The sequence below is a fragment of the Bemisia tabaci genome, chromosome 2 (assembly GCF_918797505.1).
Source record: "Bemisia tabaci chromosome 2, PGI_BMITA_v3".
Classification (NCBI taxonomy): Eukaryota; Metazoa; Arthropoda; class Insecta; order Hemiptera; family Aleyrodidae; genus Bemisia; species Bemisia tabaci.
The window spans coordinates 27,594,853-27,610,092 of record NC_092794.1 but is presented as its reverse complement, the minus strand read 5'-3'; the positions used below and the strand labels follow the sequence as shown (position 1 = coordinate 27,610,092).

At 36.4% G+C, this 15,240-nt stretch overlaps 1 protein-coding gene across 5 annotated transcripts; it reads left to right on the top strand.

Annotated features, from left to right (window-relative positions):
* Window positions 1–1,170: 1,170 nt before the first annotated feature.
* Window positions 1,171–12,419, top strand: LOC109032494 (oxidative stress-induced growth inhibitor 2). Of its 5 annotated transcripts, none has more exons than XM_019044657.2 (9): window positions 1,171–1,451; window positions 2,946–3,042; window positions 4,100–4,254; window positions 5,237–5,407; window positions 6,003–6,245; window positions 6,824–7,061; window positions 8,011–8,177; window positions 9,011–9,238; window positions 10,036–12,419. In XM_019044657.2, the coding sequence occupies exons 2-9, from the start codon at window positions 2,967–2,969 to the stop codon at window positions 10,234–10,236; spliced, it is 1,479 nt and encodes a 492-aa protein (XP_018900202.2). In that variant the 5' UTR covers window positions 1,171–1,451; window positions 2,946–2,966; the 3' UTR covers window positions 10,237–12,419. The 5 variants fall into 5 exon arrangements, with proteins under 5 accessions (XP_018900202.2, XP_072153161.1, XP_018900204.2 ...); XM_072297060.1 differs by lacking the exon at window positions 1,171–1,451 and adding an exon at window positions 1,501–1,527; XM_019044659.2 differs by lacking the exon at window positions 1,171–1,451 and adding an exon at window positions 1,625–1,644.
* Window positions 12,420–15,240: the final 2,821 nt, after the last annotated feature.

Sequence of the window (15,240 nt, the reverse complement as noted above, 5' to 3'; positions counted from 1 at the left end):
CATCAATAAAAACTATCAAGTGAACGTGCCGGAAGGGGAGGGGTGCTTAAGACGCGTTTACCTACTCGTGTTGAATACATTTTTTGCGAAAGCCCCATCAACACTAGGTACTAGCAAAAGTTCACGGAACTTTGCGCGAAAGTTAAGTTCTGTAACATATCTCTGTGTGAACAAGGTCCTCCATGTATAAGAAATGAACCAAAAAATTGAAAGAACAAACATTAATGAGGTTTAATAATTTTAACTTCCGCCGCTGCGCCGGGCTGGTCGCACTGTGTTTGGTGCAATGCGTGAAGTATTCCTGCAGTCTTGTAGGCGCTACGCGTTTTACGCCAACCGCTCCCGACCGCACTATGTGTATGACGCAATGGGTGAAGTATTCATGCAGTCTTGTAGGCGCTAATATGTGTTACATGTCGACCGCCGTGCCCCGTGCCGAGGGCTTGTCCTTTTCATCTCCAGTCCTCGTCATCATTCCTCTCTGCGCTGAGCTCCCAGCCAAATTGCGTTTTTAGTTCCTCTCTTAACTCGACTAATAAAAGATGGTGTCTCTTTTATCACCGAAAAACGATACAATTAGAAATTACTATACTCTCAGGAAAGAGAGATGTTGTCCCCTTTTCTCATTGATAATTTTTTTTTTTTTCTGAATCCGATTATTTTATACCTATATTTTGAAAAAATTGCAAAATTTGCTGCCCCCTAAATTTGCCGCCGTGGGCCGCGGCACATGTGGCCACCCCCTTAATCCGGCTCTGTAATTAAGTAATATTTTGAAAATGTAAGCTGGAGCACCCACCGCATGGAGGGGCAGCGGACCCGAACTTTTTTTATTTCAACCCTATATTCGGAACTGTAACTAGTCGCCACTTTGATAAAAATCTAGGTAGCGACCTGCAGTTTGCACCAAAAATTTTCTTTATTTTTATATCCAATTTCGATTAAGGTGCCACGGGGGGGGGGGGGGGGGGGTTGACCCACGAACATCCCTAATGTTCCGGCTTAAATTATGGAAGGGAGCGGACCGGAATCAGACTTTTAGGACACCCTCTATTTGAAAGGAATATGACATGCCCTAGATGACGTAGTCCGTTACTCAATGTGACGCCCAACATGACCGTCGAAAAATTCTGATCTCTACCTGTCTTCCTTCCACCATTGTCATGACATTCTTATCACATGACATTATGGCTCTTCACTTGATTATCGCGTGCAACTTATCTCTAAAGTGCGAATTATCATTTCTTTCTGCAAAAATAAATCATTACTAAGCAGAATCCGAGATTATCTTTACACAAAGTATGCCCTGCTGTAGCGTCGGCGTCTGCAATCTTCAATCATGAAGTGACTCCGTAATTTGTCTCTACTGGCTTCACCGTGGATCGCTGCGCTCACGTTTTTCGATAAATTACGTCTGAACAGAATTGAAGCTCGTGTCTACAGTTTCCAAGGTAAACAGGTTTACATTTTTCTTTTTGTACCAGCGGCATTGCAGGAGGTCCCTCTAGGGAATAGATGATAGGTCCAGTAAGTACTTCCTTGCTTTTTCAATGAGTGTTTGTCGTGATGAAGCTCTCATCCTGAGCAGAAGTTGAACAGCTATCTTCAGGATTACGATTCGAAGTCCAACAGTTCTTACCTCACGTATCTAGAAAACAGTAAATTCTTGCATGAATACTCATATATTGCCTACGCGTAAGGTTGCAGGGCTTCAGACTCTGAAATGATACTTTGAGGTACCTTTGCCAAGGGGCTTCCCGGGTAAAGGAAGATGGGATTTCCCAGCATGAGACTCCCATTAAGAGGAATTTCTCCAGAGTGTTGGTTATTGAAATTTCCTCATTAACAGAAGCTATCATGGGATTAAGATGAGATGTGTGACTATGGTTGGGTAGTCGAATATCATGTGGACTTACCTTGTCGAGCTGTGAACTAGTTTCATTAAATATACTGAACGGAATCAGCTAAAACTGCCACCAGCTGAACATACTTTTAACCTGAAAGATTTAGGATGACATGATACATCTATTAAACTGTGTCATTTCATTTTTCAAAAATGAAAAATTGAGATTAATAGCTCATTTAAAATTATTAAAGTCGTTTAAAAATGAAATAGATTCCGGAGAGGATAAAGAAAAGTCTTTCGACGATTCACCACAGTTGCCCGGGGTTTCCAAGTTCCAAAAATCGTAAGTTCAGAATCCAAAATAACGCCAAGTCGAAAACGAGAGAGAGAGGTAGGAGCTGGGTCCGAGGTAGGCAAGAGAGTAAGATCCGCCAGGCCGAGGCTCCTGGCAGGAATAGCAGATCGAACCTCGATAAAAAGGCGCGTTCGAGTTTTTGAAGTTTATCAAAAAAAAGTTAATGAGCGCAATTAAGATGAAGAGTTCAGCTCTTATCTAAATATCTCAACCATTCAACATAATTTTATACGGTAATCAGTGGGCAAACTGATGCATTCAGACTAAGTACGTGACATTTGTCTATTCTTCGCCTTCCCCAGCTCTAGCAAGTAACAATGGAGCATCCGGTAATTCTGCACTCGGAGCAATGCAGGGATATTGAGGTTTGTGTCACTATTACCTAAGTACAAGAATGGAGTAGTTGCTGTGTTAACCTGTCAGAGAGGTCCTCAATCGGCCAAAGCTGCATGAGCGGTTCGTGTGAATCTTAGTAGAGTAACAATTTCTTGATAATTGAGGCAGCCTAACTTCCCAAGAGTGTCACATCGAAGGTGCTGGACCTTGACCCCTTCACTTGGTCTTAGTGGTGTACTGCTCATGTCTTCCATACCAGTCTCAGTTTTGAACATAAGCAGAGTGGACCAAAATCATTGCAACTCGTCAGGGACAGTGAGTTTCTTGGGTGGAAAATTTGTGTCTCCTAGAAATTGTGGCTAGACTTAAGAGTAAATTTCATATTAAATAATTCATAACATGTTACAGGTTCGATGTTCAGAAACCAGAATGAGAGAATTCGCCAACCCAGCTCATTGTCAGTGCTCAACGACGGATCCTGCTTTTAAACAGGTTGTCATCATTGGTAAGTTTCGATCCATGAATATTTGACAGAATAGGTGGCAGGGGTTCAGAAAGTGCTATAGGAGCCAAAAATCACTGCAATCGCAGCCTCGAAATTTCCTCCTCCTGCACAGAATCCATAATTACCTATCCCTTATGCCAAACAAATTAGTGCTTTTTTTCCTATTTTTTTATTTTTTTTATTTTTTAAGTAAAAAGAAAAAATTTTATTGTAAAATTTCCTCACTCAGTCACAAATTTTCTCACGCCAAGCAAAAGTTGTGACTCATTTACTCGAGCACTTTCTGCACCCCTGGATGAAATGTCACATGAACTACCTATCCTACCTAATTATGTAAATAATTTCCTTCATTTCTCAGTCGGCCATTTTTTTACCTTGCTTTTGATTATATCTGTTTATTAATGTGCTCAAATTCATTGGCGGATCCAGAAAATTGGCAACATTGTTTTTCTCCTTTTAAACCTACGGCAATGTATCGATTCTTGGAGGGGCCAGGTGCTCCGTCAGGAATGGATTATTTAACATAGGTTTAAATGGAGGGAATCCGGTGTTGCCAAATTGCTAGATCCGCCTCTGCCCAATTATCATCGGGCATTTCGTAAAATGTATAATTAGCCTCGGCACATAGGGATTCCCCCAAGAAAAAGCTGGCTTTTTTAATTATTTTTCAAAGTGCTGAAAACACTAAATGGGGCAAATCGTCCTGTGCCTTACTTTTGAGATTAGACTGTAACATATTGGCGCTGTAGATGGTTGTCTCTTGTGCACCACTGACAAAAACCAAGGTGGAAGAAATTATTGAGTTCTTTATTGCGTCGGACGATGACAATCACCATGGTTTTCAAAGGAGTGATATCTAGATTGTATAGTTTTAAAACTTTGAGATTTGATCGGATCTTATTGTGTTTTGTAAATCAATAAATTTTAGACACTAAAAAATTAATTCTGTCACTGTCAAACGGACCCATTAGGGCTGAATATTTTAGATGGAGGTATGAAGTCTGATACATTTTGTAGCAAACTTGATTTCGGAAATTTTTTTTTTTTTTTTTTTCAGGAAATGGCCCGTCTGGAATTATTCTGTCATATCTTTTGAACGGAAACTTGCCCTATTACAATGGGAGTCCTCATCCAGATGCAATGCTAACAGCCCGACTTCAGTCAGCACCTAGTCCTTCCCTGATCGAACAAGATCTTGAATTTTTATCTCAGGTATTTTCTCTGTACTTCATTTTTCTTTTCATTTTCGTCCATCTCTAAAAAAAAGGGGCCTCAACGAATGGACCCAAATTTTTCAGGTTTGCAATATTAACTGGCTCATTGCTCAGTAGTATTTCAAGAGAATAAGTTGTAAGCCTATAAGTTCATTTCCTTTTCAATGGAGGGTGTAAAGTTGCATTTTAATCCAAAAATGTTATTGCATATTTGACAGTTCTTCCTCAAAACTATGTTTTTGACACCAAACTTCAAACTGTGGTTTATTTTTATATTTTTGGGTTTATTTTACACTGACATGATCGTGAAATTTCCTCTTAATTTTGAGATTTTTTGTTTTGAGATTCCTTTTTACGGGTAACTTACACATAGTCAAAATATGCCAATTTACAGATTAGTAAAATATCCAACAGTTTTTAAGAGCAAAGCAAATTTTCAGCACGCAATCTACTCAAAGCTGGATGTGATTCAATCATCCAAATACTAGGTTTACTCCTTTGTCTCAAAATAGATTTTGTAAAAGCGTCAGTCAAGCTCAAAGAGCGTTTGAAAATAGTTAATTTCCGCTTTTGGTACAAGATAACTAATGCACATGGTGAAAGCGCACAGAAATTTGGTCCTGCGGAGAAATAGCACTTCCTTTTTCAGGGTCCTCCAACATGTTCCTGCTGATTGACAAAAAATGGTGTTATGACCCTGCATATTCTTCTTCTGTGGATTCTGCCACCCTCTTAATGGTGCCTTGTCAATTCAAAAGGAACAAGAGCTCAGTTCAAACCCAGTTTTTGGCTGCCTTAATTTTCTGCTCCTTTGAGTGATCATTTTTCCTGGTTGCCATTATCAAAAACATTTGGGGAAAAAACAATAAACTTCCAATACTTACAAATGACACCACATATTTTCAGTTTGCTGATTTTTGTATTTTTTCTCTTTTACATCATTTTCCTTCTAATGGATTTTACTGGAACCTCTGTTTTAGGGTCTAGAAGGTCGTTCAAATAACCCAGTATCTTTACTCATGGACTCGCTAATGCATCCATCAGCCGATCTTGGGTTAGAGTATCCCAGCGTCGTCAAATTTGAACACTCTCCTAATAGTTCAATAGATCATGTTGTGATCGGGAAAGGTGCTCCGGGTGGCATATGGCAGGTATAGTGTTTTTTATTTTCTGTTAATTATCTTTTTGCTTATCCTCTACCTCTCCGCTGTCGGTAGCTTGCTTTTTTGGTTTGTATTTACTTCTGGTGAAACACAATAATCTCATCAGTCAAATGCAAGTAGATTTAGAAAATTATGAGTAAATATGAAAGAAAACATGTAAGGTAGCCTCAAAAACCCTTAATTTTAAGAGCCTCTAATGGAGCAAAGACTTTTCCACATCCAACAAATATTTTTTTAAACAGCCTTTGTCCAAATAAAGAAAAGTACCATACATGAAAGAAAATGATAAAATGATGAGTTTTATTTCATTTTCAAAGTTGGATTAACCAAAGACTAGGCCTAAAATATCGTTTATAAATAGATGAATTAAGTAGCAATATAATTCCTTGAATATAAAGATATTAATAAAGAACACAAACTGCATTACCTAAATGTGTGGATCAGGACTCACAACCAAGAAATTCAGGACTCCAACAACTTTGCAACCAATTGACAGATCTCCCAGTTGAGTTCCTTGTCAGTGCTGTAGGTCAGATGTTGATTAATGTTTATTTATTGTTATTTCTATTTTTACTTCGCCCAGGACATGAAAAAAAATCTGTTGACCATTAGTCTATCTTCTTGGATGGACCTTCCAGGCCTCACGTTTCAAGAATGGAGTTCTAAAAATTTGAACGTGAAGGAACCGGTGAAACGAGCGAAGGCAGGAAAAGTGGCGCAGTATTTTTCTGACTATGTCAAGAAAATGAAATTGTGCAAGTATTTCAAGAACCACTGCACAGTAACATCCGTCAAGCGGTTGAAATGCTCAGAAGTGTTTTCCTCGGTGAGTTTTTTCCCTTAAAGAGGGCCACGCCTAAAAATTGCAGTTGTCTATGAAAAAGAGGGCCTTAACCCACGAAGGACGTAGATCAAAACACTCAAAATTGATGCATTGGCATTGCTGCATTGATGAGTGTTTTAAAAATATTTTGGTAAAAGCAACGGCAAAAAGTGTCTGACCAAACTCGAGTCATGACAGGTTAAAGTTTGTTATAAAAGCTATTTTAAGTTTTTATCTGTCCTACTTGAATCCGAAAATTCTTTGATTACATTGTAATTTTAAAATACCATTGTACTTTGTTTTTGGAAAGTTTCATTCAAACTATTCTGAAGCAACAATTTCTACTTAAATAGTGGTTTTTATTTTCTCTCTCTCTCTGGAGCTAGCCAAAAGTCAGAATATCTGAATGTTTGCAATCCAGGAATCTTTTCTAGAATATCACGAAATTTAAAGATTTTATTTCACTTACAGTTTTGATGATAAATAATAGCTTGGCCTCAACAACTCGTTATCTCATGTAAAAAAGTGGAAGTCTTTTTGCCTTATTTGCATCATCTCAAGCTAGGTACTTCTTGTTTCAGTGTGGACAAATGGTAGTCTCAGACGAAGGTCTATGGTTAGTCAGTGGTTTCAGTAATGCGACTCACGAGCCATTCAGGTATATCACGCCCCGAGTTGTTCTTGCAACAGGAACTGCGGATGTGCCTAACAAATTGAACGTACCTGGTGAAACTTTGTACAGCTGGATCAAGCATGATTTAGCCTCTTTCGAATTTGATTTGAACAGGAAGAGTAAAGGCTGCTACTTAGAAACTGAAGGTATGCGACTATCATAAATCAATCCCAACAAATATTTTGAGCAATGCTCAAATTTCACTACAAAATTTTAGTAGCCATCTTCAATTTTCTCCGAGGATTTGAATAGAATTCTGCAAGGACCAAGGGTCAAACAGTACCTAATATCTGGAGCCACACCATTTTTTCAGATGCTGACAGGTGCCCCTTGTTTTCAGGCACCAAAGCCTGATTTTCAAAGCATTTTGTGCATGGAATCTTATCGCGCTGGCATATTTGCTTGAGCTAGAGACGCAGAGAGACCCTCCATCGGTATCGTTGCAATGGTGGGAGTAAAGTGATGACTGCCTTATTACTGTCCATGAGGAATAGTAGAGTATCTCTCTGTCTTTGGCTTGAGCCTTCCTTATCACTGAACTGGATAACGCAACTCGGTGAATAAAAATTGGGCAGCATCAAGTAACGAAAAATGTAATCAACAGAATTAGATGACTTCAAGCTGAAGTGAACGATTTTGCTATTGAAAGGAAGAAAGTCTTCAGTCTATATGCAGGGCCTCAGGTTCTTCTGATGTAGTTTACATATCATTTTGGGATATAATGGTTGTTTCACAGTTTAATTTTAATTCAAGCGCTTACATGTATCAGATAAAACAAATAACTAGAATTGTGGCGGAAAGCGCTCAGGTTCTCTCACGAAAAAAATGTTGAATACAAATGAAAACTGAAACATCATACGCGACTTACAACTCGCTACTTTGAGACAAAAGACTTTGATGTAGAAAATGAAGAGACCTTCCTTTTCTTTCGAGAATTACATGATCACCCATTAGTCAGAAGCTTGATCTTTAAAAGCACCAAACCCTTGTTACTAATGTTATGACTCCACCGCTAATATCCGTTAGCAAACTGGTTTGATTTCAACAGTTCATGATTCCTGAGTTGACCTGTACCTTTTATTTTGACTGATTTAGGGAAAGCAACAGTAGATCCTGTTTTGGTGGTTGGATCAGGATTAAGTGCTGCTGACGCTATTTTATTATTGAGGCGGCTCAATGCTCCAATAATCCATGTTTTTAACCAGAGCTCAACATCAGTTTTAAAAAGTCTTTCCAAAAGCATTTATCCTGACTATCAACAGGTGAGTTACCTTCTGATCCTATTTTTTACTTTGAGTACGTGTAGTATTTTTTTAATTGTCTGTTTTACCAATTAATATACTTATTGATGGCTATGGAGCAATATCGCCTATCTCGCACCTGACTATTTTCCAGGGCGTAGAATTGACTTGGCATTTTTTCCCAATTTTGTGGTTAGGTTTGCAATTTTTCTGAACATCTTAGCGTCATTAAGTACAGCAATCCCATGCAGAATTTGAAAAAAACTAAAAACATCAGCTTGTGTATTTTGTACCGTATTGCAGGAAAGTTGCTAGCGTATCCCCAACAGAATTTTCAGCCAAACGGCACTGTTCCTTAGCCCTTGATTTACTAGTACAGATTATATGAAATATATTTTGCATAAATGCATAAAATTAATATGCTATCTTTTTCATGCTGCCTGAGTGGAAACTATGTGTCTGTAGATTGAGAACAAAGAGTGCACCTTAAACATTGATATTCATCCGTGCAAACTGACGAGTTGTTCACCATATTTTGTCAATATGTTTTCTTCAGATTCATTCTTCAAAGTCTGGTGAAACTGCAAGAAAAAGTTAGAACTTCAGCGCTAAAATTCATGATTCCTCTTTAAATATTTAAAATGGAAAGTGACTCTATGCAAACTTTGGATTTAAAAAATCTCTTGACTCGGAGTCTCAGATTTTTTGATGTTCATTAAAGTTTCAATATTTTTTGAAAAATTTATCTCGTTTTCCTGGCTTTGTAAGAATTTAACATAGTTGCCCAAAATGTTTCTTGGAAGTCTGTTCTCTGACACATATCAATTTCATTTTTTGTTTCACTTCTTTTTCAGGTGTGGAACTTAATACACAATAGTGAAAATGAACATGACGGGTATCAAAAATTACCAGACCACCAGATCCTTGATTTTACCAGTCGGAATAATCATCATTATGTCCAAATAGCATCTCCAGATGGAAAAGTTTTGCGAAAGAAAATTTCCTCTGCTGTTATTCTAATCGGCTCTCGTCCAAATCTCTCATTTTTACCTGATTTTTTTCAAGAAGGGAAAACTTTAGGGGTAAGTTACACATATTTATCACATCAACATGATTGCATTCAATTTGGAGTTGGAATTTATGAAATCAAGGTTTTTTGTGTTTCTGACATTTTTACTTATCTTTTAAAGACCAATCAATTGTTTCTAACTCAAAGGCAACAACTCAAAACTTACTTGCTTGAAATTTGGCTTGATGCTGACCAGCAGATTATGATGCTGTTAGGAGGTAAAGATGAAAAAAAAAAATAATAATAATAATAATAATAATATTAATGATACTTATTAATGATACTTATTTAACGTTTTACTCTTGTAACAACTTTTTTTTCGATTTTAACTCCTTTTTACGATTTTAACATTCAAATTTTAGCAAGTTTAAGTCAAATTTTAGCAATTTAAGTCAAATTTTAGTAATTTTAAATCAAATTTTAGCAGTTTTTAATCAAATTTTAGCGTTTTTAAATCAAATTTTTAGCAATTTTAAACAGCTCTAGCTTTGAAAGACTTGGCTACGGTCCGTCTTTCAATGAGTTTCTTTCCACAAACGTATTTTTGTGAGAAAAGTACCTCTGAAATGATACTTATTAATAAAAATTACACTAAAATTTAAAAAGACGGGGTAAACATTTTAAATCAAGTATTATACTCTGAAATTTTTTCAATCAATCGTATCTTCAGTCTTATTTTCAGCCTTTTATATAGAAAAATAATGAATCGGAACACCTGAACCGATTTTTTAGAATGAGACTCATTAATTATTACGAACAGTGTCCAGTATATTCAGTCCTCTGGTGCTACTACAATGCTTAATTTTGCAGGTAACATCCAATGAGCCGATTGATTGCCGAAAAAATCCTCTGAACCTAAATCCCTGGACCCACAAAGTTGTGAACGCTCCACCCGTTTTGTACGCATTGGGCCCACTCGCTGGTGACAACTTTGTGCGATTTCTACTCGGTGGTGCTGTTGCTGTTCTATGTCACATTCATGATGAATCAAAACGACAGGCGGTCAGGTAAAGTTAAGTCATTCTCTTCTTTAATCTCCTGTCAGTGCTGCCTGACAAAGTTTTGAGCTCCGATCTGCAAGACAGTCCAGAATTGCAGGCCAAAACATTGCATTTCAATCCTTCATGAAATACTCGTTGATCAGATTCATGAGAGAATATCTGAGCGGTAATGTCGCTGGTCATTTGCACTATCACTCGATCAATCAAACCCGCTGTGAAAATTTTAATTTTTATATCTTTACACCTTTAAACCTCTCTAATTAGTCATCTTTGTTGCTAAAAGCCTCTCTTTGATCAAATGTGTGCTGTATTACTTCTTTGAGCAAGCTAACACCCATCTAGATTACCATTTTTCAGACTTAAGAAAATTTTAACTGATATCCATAGCAGACTGGTTTCTTTTCCATCCATCCAGAGCTCTTATTAGCTATCAAAATACTGTAAACCTCTAGAAAAGAACTTTAAGAACAATTACTGTAACATTTGTCTTAGCTCTTTGCATTAACCTCTGCTTAAACCTCTGGTTTCAGTTTCACAATTTTCCAATGATTTGGATATTTTGTGTTGATTTAGGATTAGAATGAAAGCTTTTTGCAAAAGTCATACTTCGTGTGAAAGCAGACCAGAAAGTAGTCTAACATTCACACTATGGTTCATAATGTAAGAATTAGCTTTATTTACAGCCTCGCAAAACATCCAGCTCGTATCATCATGTTAACTAAAACTTTTATTTAATTTATTTTTAACTTTCTCTTAACAGATATTTAATGCTCTTTTATAATATTTGACAACTTAAGCATGAATATTAATCGTTAGCTTTTTACTAAATGAAAGCCCTTGATATCTCTCCCGTCTTCTGTTTGCTCCGAGCATAGTGGGTGAACGGACAAAAAGACACATATTCTGTTGCTTAGTGCCTAAGAATCATGAATAATTTTGATTTGAGGAAATGTTGAACAAATGAAAGAGGCTTTGTCTTGGTAATTGAAAATTTTGACCATATCTGTGAACAAATCTCAGAACTAGAAAAATTGCAGGCAATCAGTGGCAGCGAAGTCTTTCTATGCTACTTTTGCATACCAGAGTCACAGCATACTGAGCAGACTTTCAATAATCAAAATCATGGAAAAATTAAGTTGAGCTCTCAGAAAGTGTCTGAAATGTACACATTTACAAGCAATTCTGTTCTAGTCACGCTTAACCAGATCATTTAAAATTTCAATAAGTTTAAAGCTTTCTTATTTGTCTGTTTTTTCTAATTTAAGAGCAGAAAAATTCTTTTAAGGAATCGAAAACGTTTGTTAAAAATTGAGAAATACTGATCACCATGTTCAAGGTGATTTATTAATTTCAGTTAAAACCTAGATGCCCTATACCAAGAGGAAAGTTCCCCTGGAGGCAAATATGTATAATGAAAATACCTGTCAGGACCCAAAAATTTTGCTCAAATACATCACATTTGCTTAGTTATACTAATATGAAACTCACTCAGTTAGCTGTATCTCTTGTGTGCAAAAGCCCTATCGCCATAAAAAGTTTTAAGTAAGGATGTGATCCACAGTTTCTATGTTTTATTTCTTTGTTTCTTACTTCCCAAGTCCGGGGGGGGGGGGGGGGGCTGTGATACACACCATAGAGAATGTTGTTGAATCATTGAATTGTTAAAATCACCTTTGGATTTTTTCAAAGTTTTAAGTGACTTAGGACATTCTGAAATGGGGAAGGTAATACTTGTGATATTTTATTTTATATTCCCTAATGTTAATTTGTTTTAAAGGCATGGAATAAGAAGTTTTAGTCAGGGTATTATAAGCTTCAGGGAGGAAGCACTGAGTAAAGACTTATTAATTTTTGCACGAATTTTAGTTTATTTTCCGAAGGAAATACACCATTTTTTTTCTATTTGTTATTATTTCTTCAATTCTGTATGTTACTTCCTTATCAATGGATTTGAGGCAAGTCTTTGGGAATAGGTTACCAGTTTATCTCACGGAAATACTCTATATAACGCCCTAATATTTAAAGTAATCATTGAATTCCACCACAAACATTTTCACAACCAAAAAAGATTTCAGAACACCCCAGATGTGTTTATTGTCAATTACATATTTTTTTACCCTGTAATCTTTCGTGCAATAGAAAGTTATTTGTCTGTATAACAAGTTTTTTACAATTAAAAAATTTAATACAACAGCTTGTGCTCTCTTTAATTCTGTCTCTTTATTCTAAATGATTTTCTCAGCAGAAAATTGAATAAGTTTTGTAAAAATTGGTCCACTCGATCCTTTTCACAGACCTTTTGTGTAAGATTTGACTGGAATTACTGTGACATCACCAAGATTTTTTTTGGCTGCTTTTAACTTCATCAACTTTCGCATATAAGAACAGGTTGCAGCGAAAATGAGCTGAAAAGTAACGAAACAAAAAATATGGGTGAAGAAGTCAAAGAGTAGGATTTTCTGCCAGCAAAGAAAAAAGGCACTCCTCCCTGTAAATGGTAAACTTTCTAAAATCCTACATCTTCATATGCCACATTGTAATCTGTGTTTCTTAAAGGTTCCCATGAAAATCTGTTCTTGTCTCTATTAAGATGATAATGTTTTGCAAAACTCTTAAGTAACACATCTTGCAAATTTACCCTTCAGAAAAAATGGGGGAAAGGTGTACGCAGTATTTTATAGCGAAGGCAGTAAAAGAAATTTTTATTTAACAAAAATTATTACAAAGTATGCCTACATGTTTTAGTCAAATTTCTTAGATAATTAAAGTTACTACTAGTAACATAAATGCAATTGTTTCAATATCAAAATGATAAGTTTTTCTCAAACTCATGAATTAAAGGCTTTGACATCAAAGCGCAAAGTTAGTATCCTATTGCGCTTAAAACAGATTTCAGCACAATGGTCAAACTCTTCAGCAGTAACTGTTCTTCCACTTATACTCTGTTGCCATTAAGTCCAGATCTTAGGGAGTCGAAGGGTTCAGGTCGTCAAAGCATTGCAGGGGTCAAACAGAAACCTCTGATTTCCTAAGCTGCGTAAGCTCGATTAATTGTGATCTTGCACTCCGTTCATCGTCCAAGTTTACTCTGTCCGGTGTCCTTCCTGTGGTTCGAGCGCAATTGTTGCTATTGTTGGTCAGATAGCAGTAGTTGTTCATTGAATTTAGGTTTTCACGGGTAGTTGTGTTCTCGCCACCACTAGCTCCAGTCTCAGTTGAAAATTTCCAAAATAGGACACTGCCGATAACGATGAGACCTACGATTTCAGAACATGTGGTCTTATATAGAAGGGTACTGAAAAACCTTATATCTAGGCTCATGAGCAGAAATAGACCATTTTCACTTCCATCATGCAGGACAAGAATTAAGTCATCGCAATGTATCTATCTTCATTAAAATTTCACATTCGGCATAATGAACATATTCAAAATCAACTCCCAAGTTAGAGAGTTGCATTTGTTTTGATTAAAGTCAGTGTTCCTTTTCAAAATTCCCACTTGCAAATGAGCCAAAATTCCTGTGAATAAAATCAATCTTCGAAGATTTCTTTTTGAAAAAGGAATGACCAATATGTACGAAGTAATTAATGATCAACAAGTATTCTGGAATGGAGGCGAAATGACACATGTCTTCTCAGGAAAATGTACAACATCGATCAAAATTGAAACTTAAATATCAAAATTCTAATCCCATGAAGGTTAGGACCACCATATCTGGCCTCCCAACCAGTGCCTTAGAGTAATCACAGAAAAAGATTAGAAAACTCTAAGTATAAATCATGAAGTAAAAGAATTCGTCGCTCCATTTAAAACCATTTTTTTTGTCCATACAATGATAAAATCCCAGCTTTTCCTGATTAGCCTGCGCATTTCTACTGTAAACAATTAGATGGAATGTAAAGTCTTTCGTTAATCTAGTGTATTCAACTCATTCTAATCTTAAAAAATCAAGTATTACACTTACTCAGTACCACCAAAACTACCACGAATCCAGCATACTGTTGAATACCTCCACTTCGTATGTCTCCTGCAAATTTGATGGAATCTGTAAATTCGCATAATGCAAAATTATCTCAAATGAGTCTCAATGATAATTCCTCTCTTTTTCAAGGATCTGAACAATGGCATATATTTTGAGTCCTTTACCGCTTGCTGTCAGTGACTTGAGCCCATTGGAGAAACACATATACGGAAAATGCATACCTCTAATGCAGTGTTTAAAAATCTCCGCTTACGTTTTGTTTTCCTCAAGAAAAATTAATAAAAATACTCTTGCGATTTTGTGTGATTTTTTAAGAATTATGTATTGGAGCTAATTATTCACTTGAAAAATCATTAGATACTGTTGAATATTAAAAAAAAAAAAAAAAAAAAAAAAAAAAAAAAAAAAAAAAATAAAATAGAAAAGAGACGTGAGTACAAAGTCGCAATTTGAGCTGCGCATTTTTTTTACTTGAGCCATAAATATTGATTTACAGAGCTGGAAAACACGTATCTTTATTGTCTTATTTCAAATCTACACTGTTGGTTTTACTTCCATAAGTAAAAATGAATGAGTATCGTTCAAAATTCGTACTGGTCGAATAGTTTGTCTAGAATGAAGAGAAATCCGTACAAAATCCAAAAAATAATATCTACCAGTTTTCCCTCGAATCAGTAAAATGTAATGTACAAACTGCATCGTCGCAAATCGACCAACGTGTTTTTTTTTTTTTTTTTTTTTTTTTGTACTTGCACCATCGATATTAATGTACAATTTATTACACATGCAAAGGACGTGTCGTGTCACGTGTGCGAAGCGACTACCGGTACGCAGCATTGGAACGCCTTCAATTTTTGAATAGGCAACGCGGACATCCGCAGAACACGATTAGTTGTATCCAGGCGCCGTAATCAAATTAGCGTCGCGTCAGCCTCTGCTGCGTTGCGTCGTTCTCGTCGTCCGAGATCCGAGATTCCCGTAACTGATGTTTCTGCTTGTCAACAAGACGCTATGATCTATTTTATTTCTTTC

Excerpts from the sequence above, each read along its gene's own strand:
- LOC109032494 (XM_019044656.2), top strand. The coding sequence starts at position 2,519 with ATGGAGCATCCGGTAATTCTGCACTCGGAGCAATGCAGGGATATTGAG. Across the intron at positions 4,255-5,236 it reads ATCTTGAATTTTTATCTCAG|GGTCTAGAAGGTCGTTCAAA; the intron begins GTATTTTCTCTG and ends CCTCTGTTTTAG. Across the intron at positions 9,239-10,035 it reads AAGAAGGGAAAACTTTAGGG|GTAACATCCAATGAGCCGAT; the intron begins GTAAGTTACACA and ends TTAATTTTGCAG.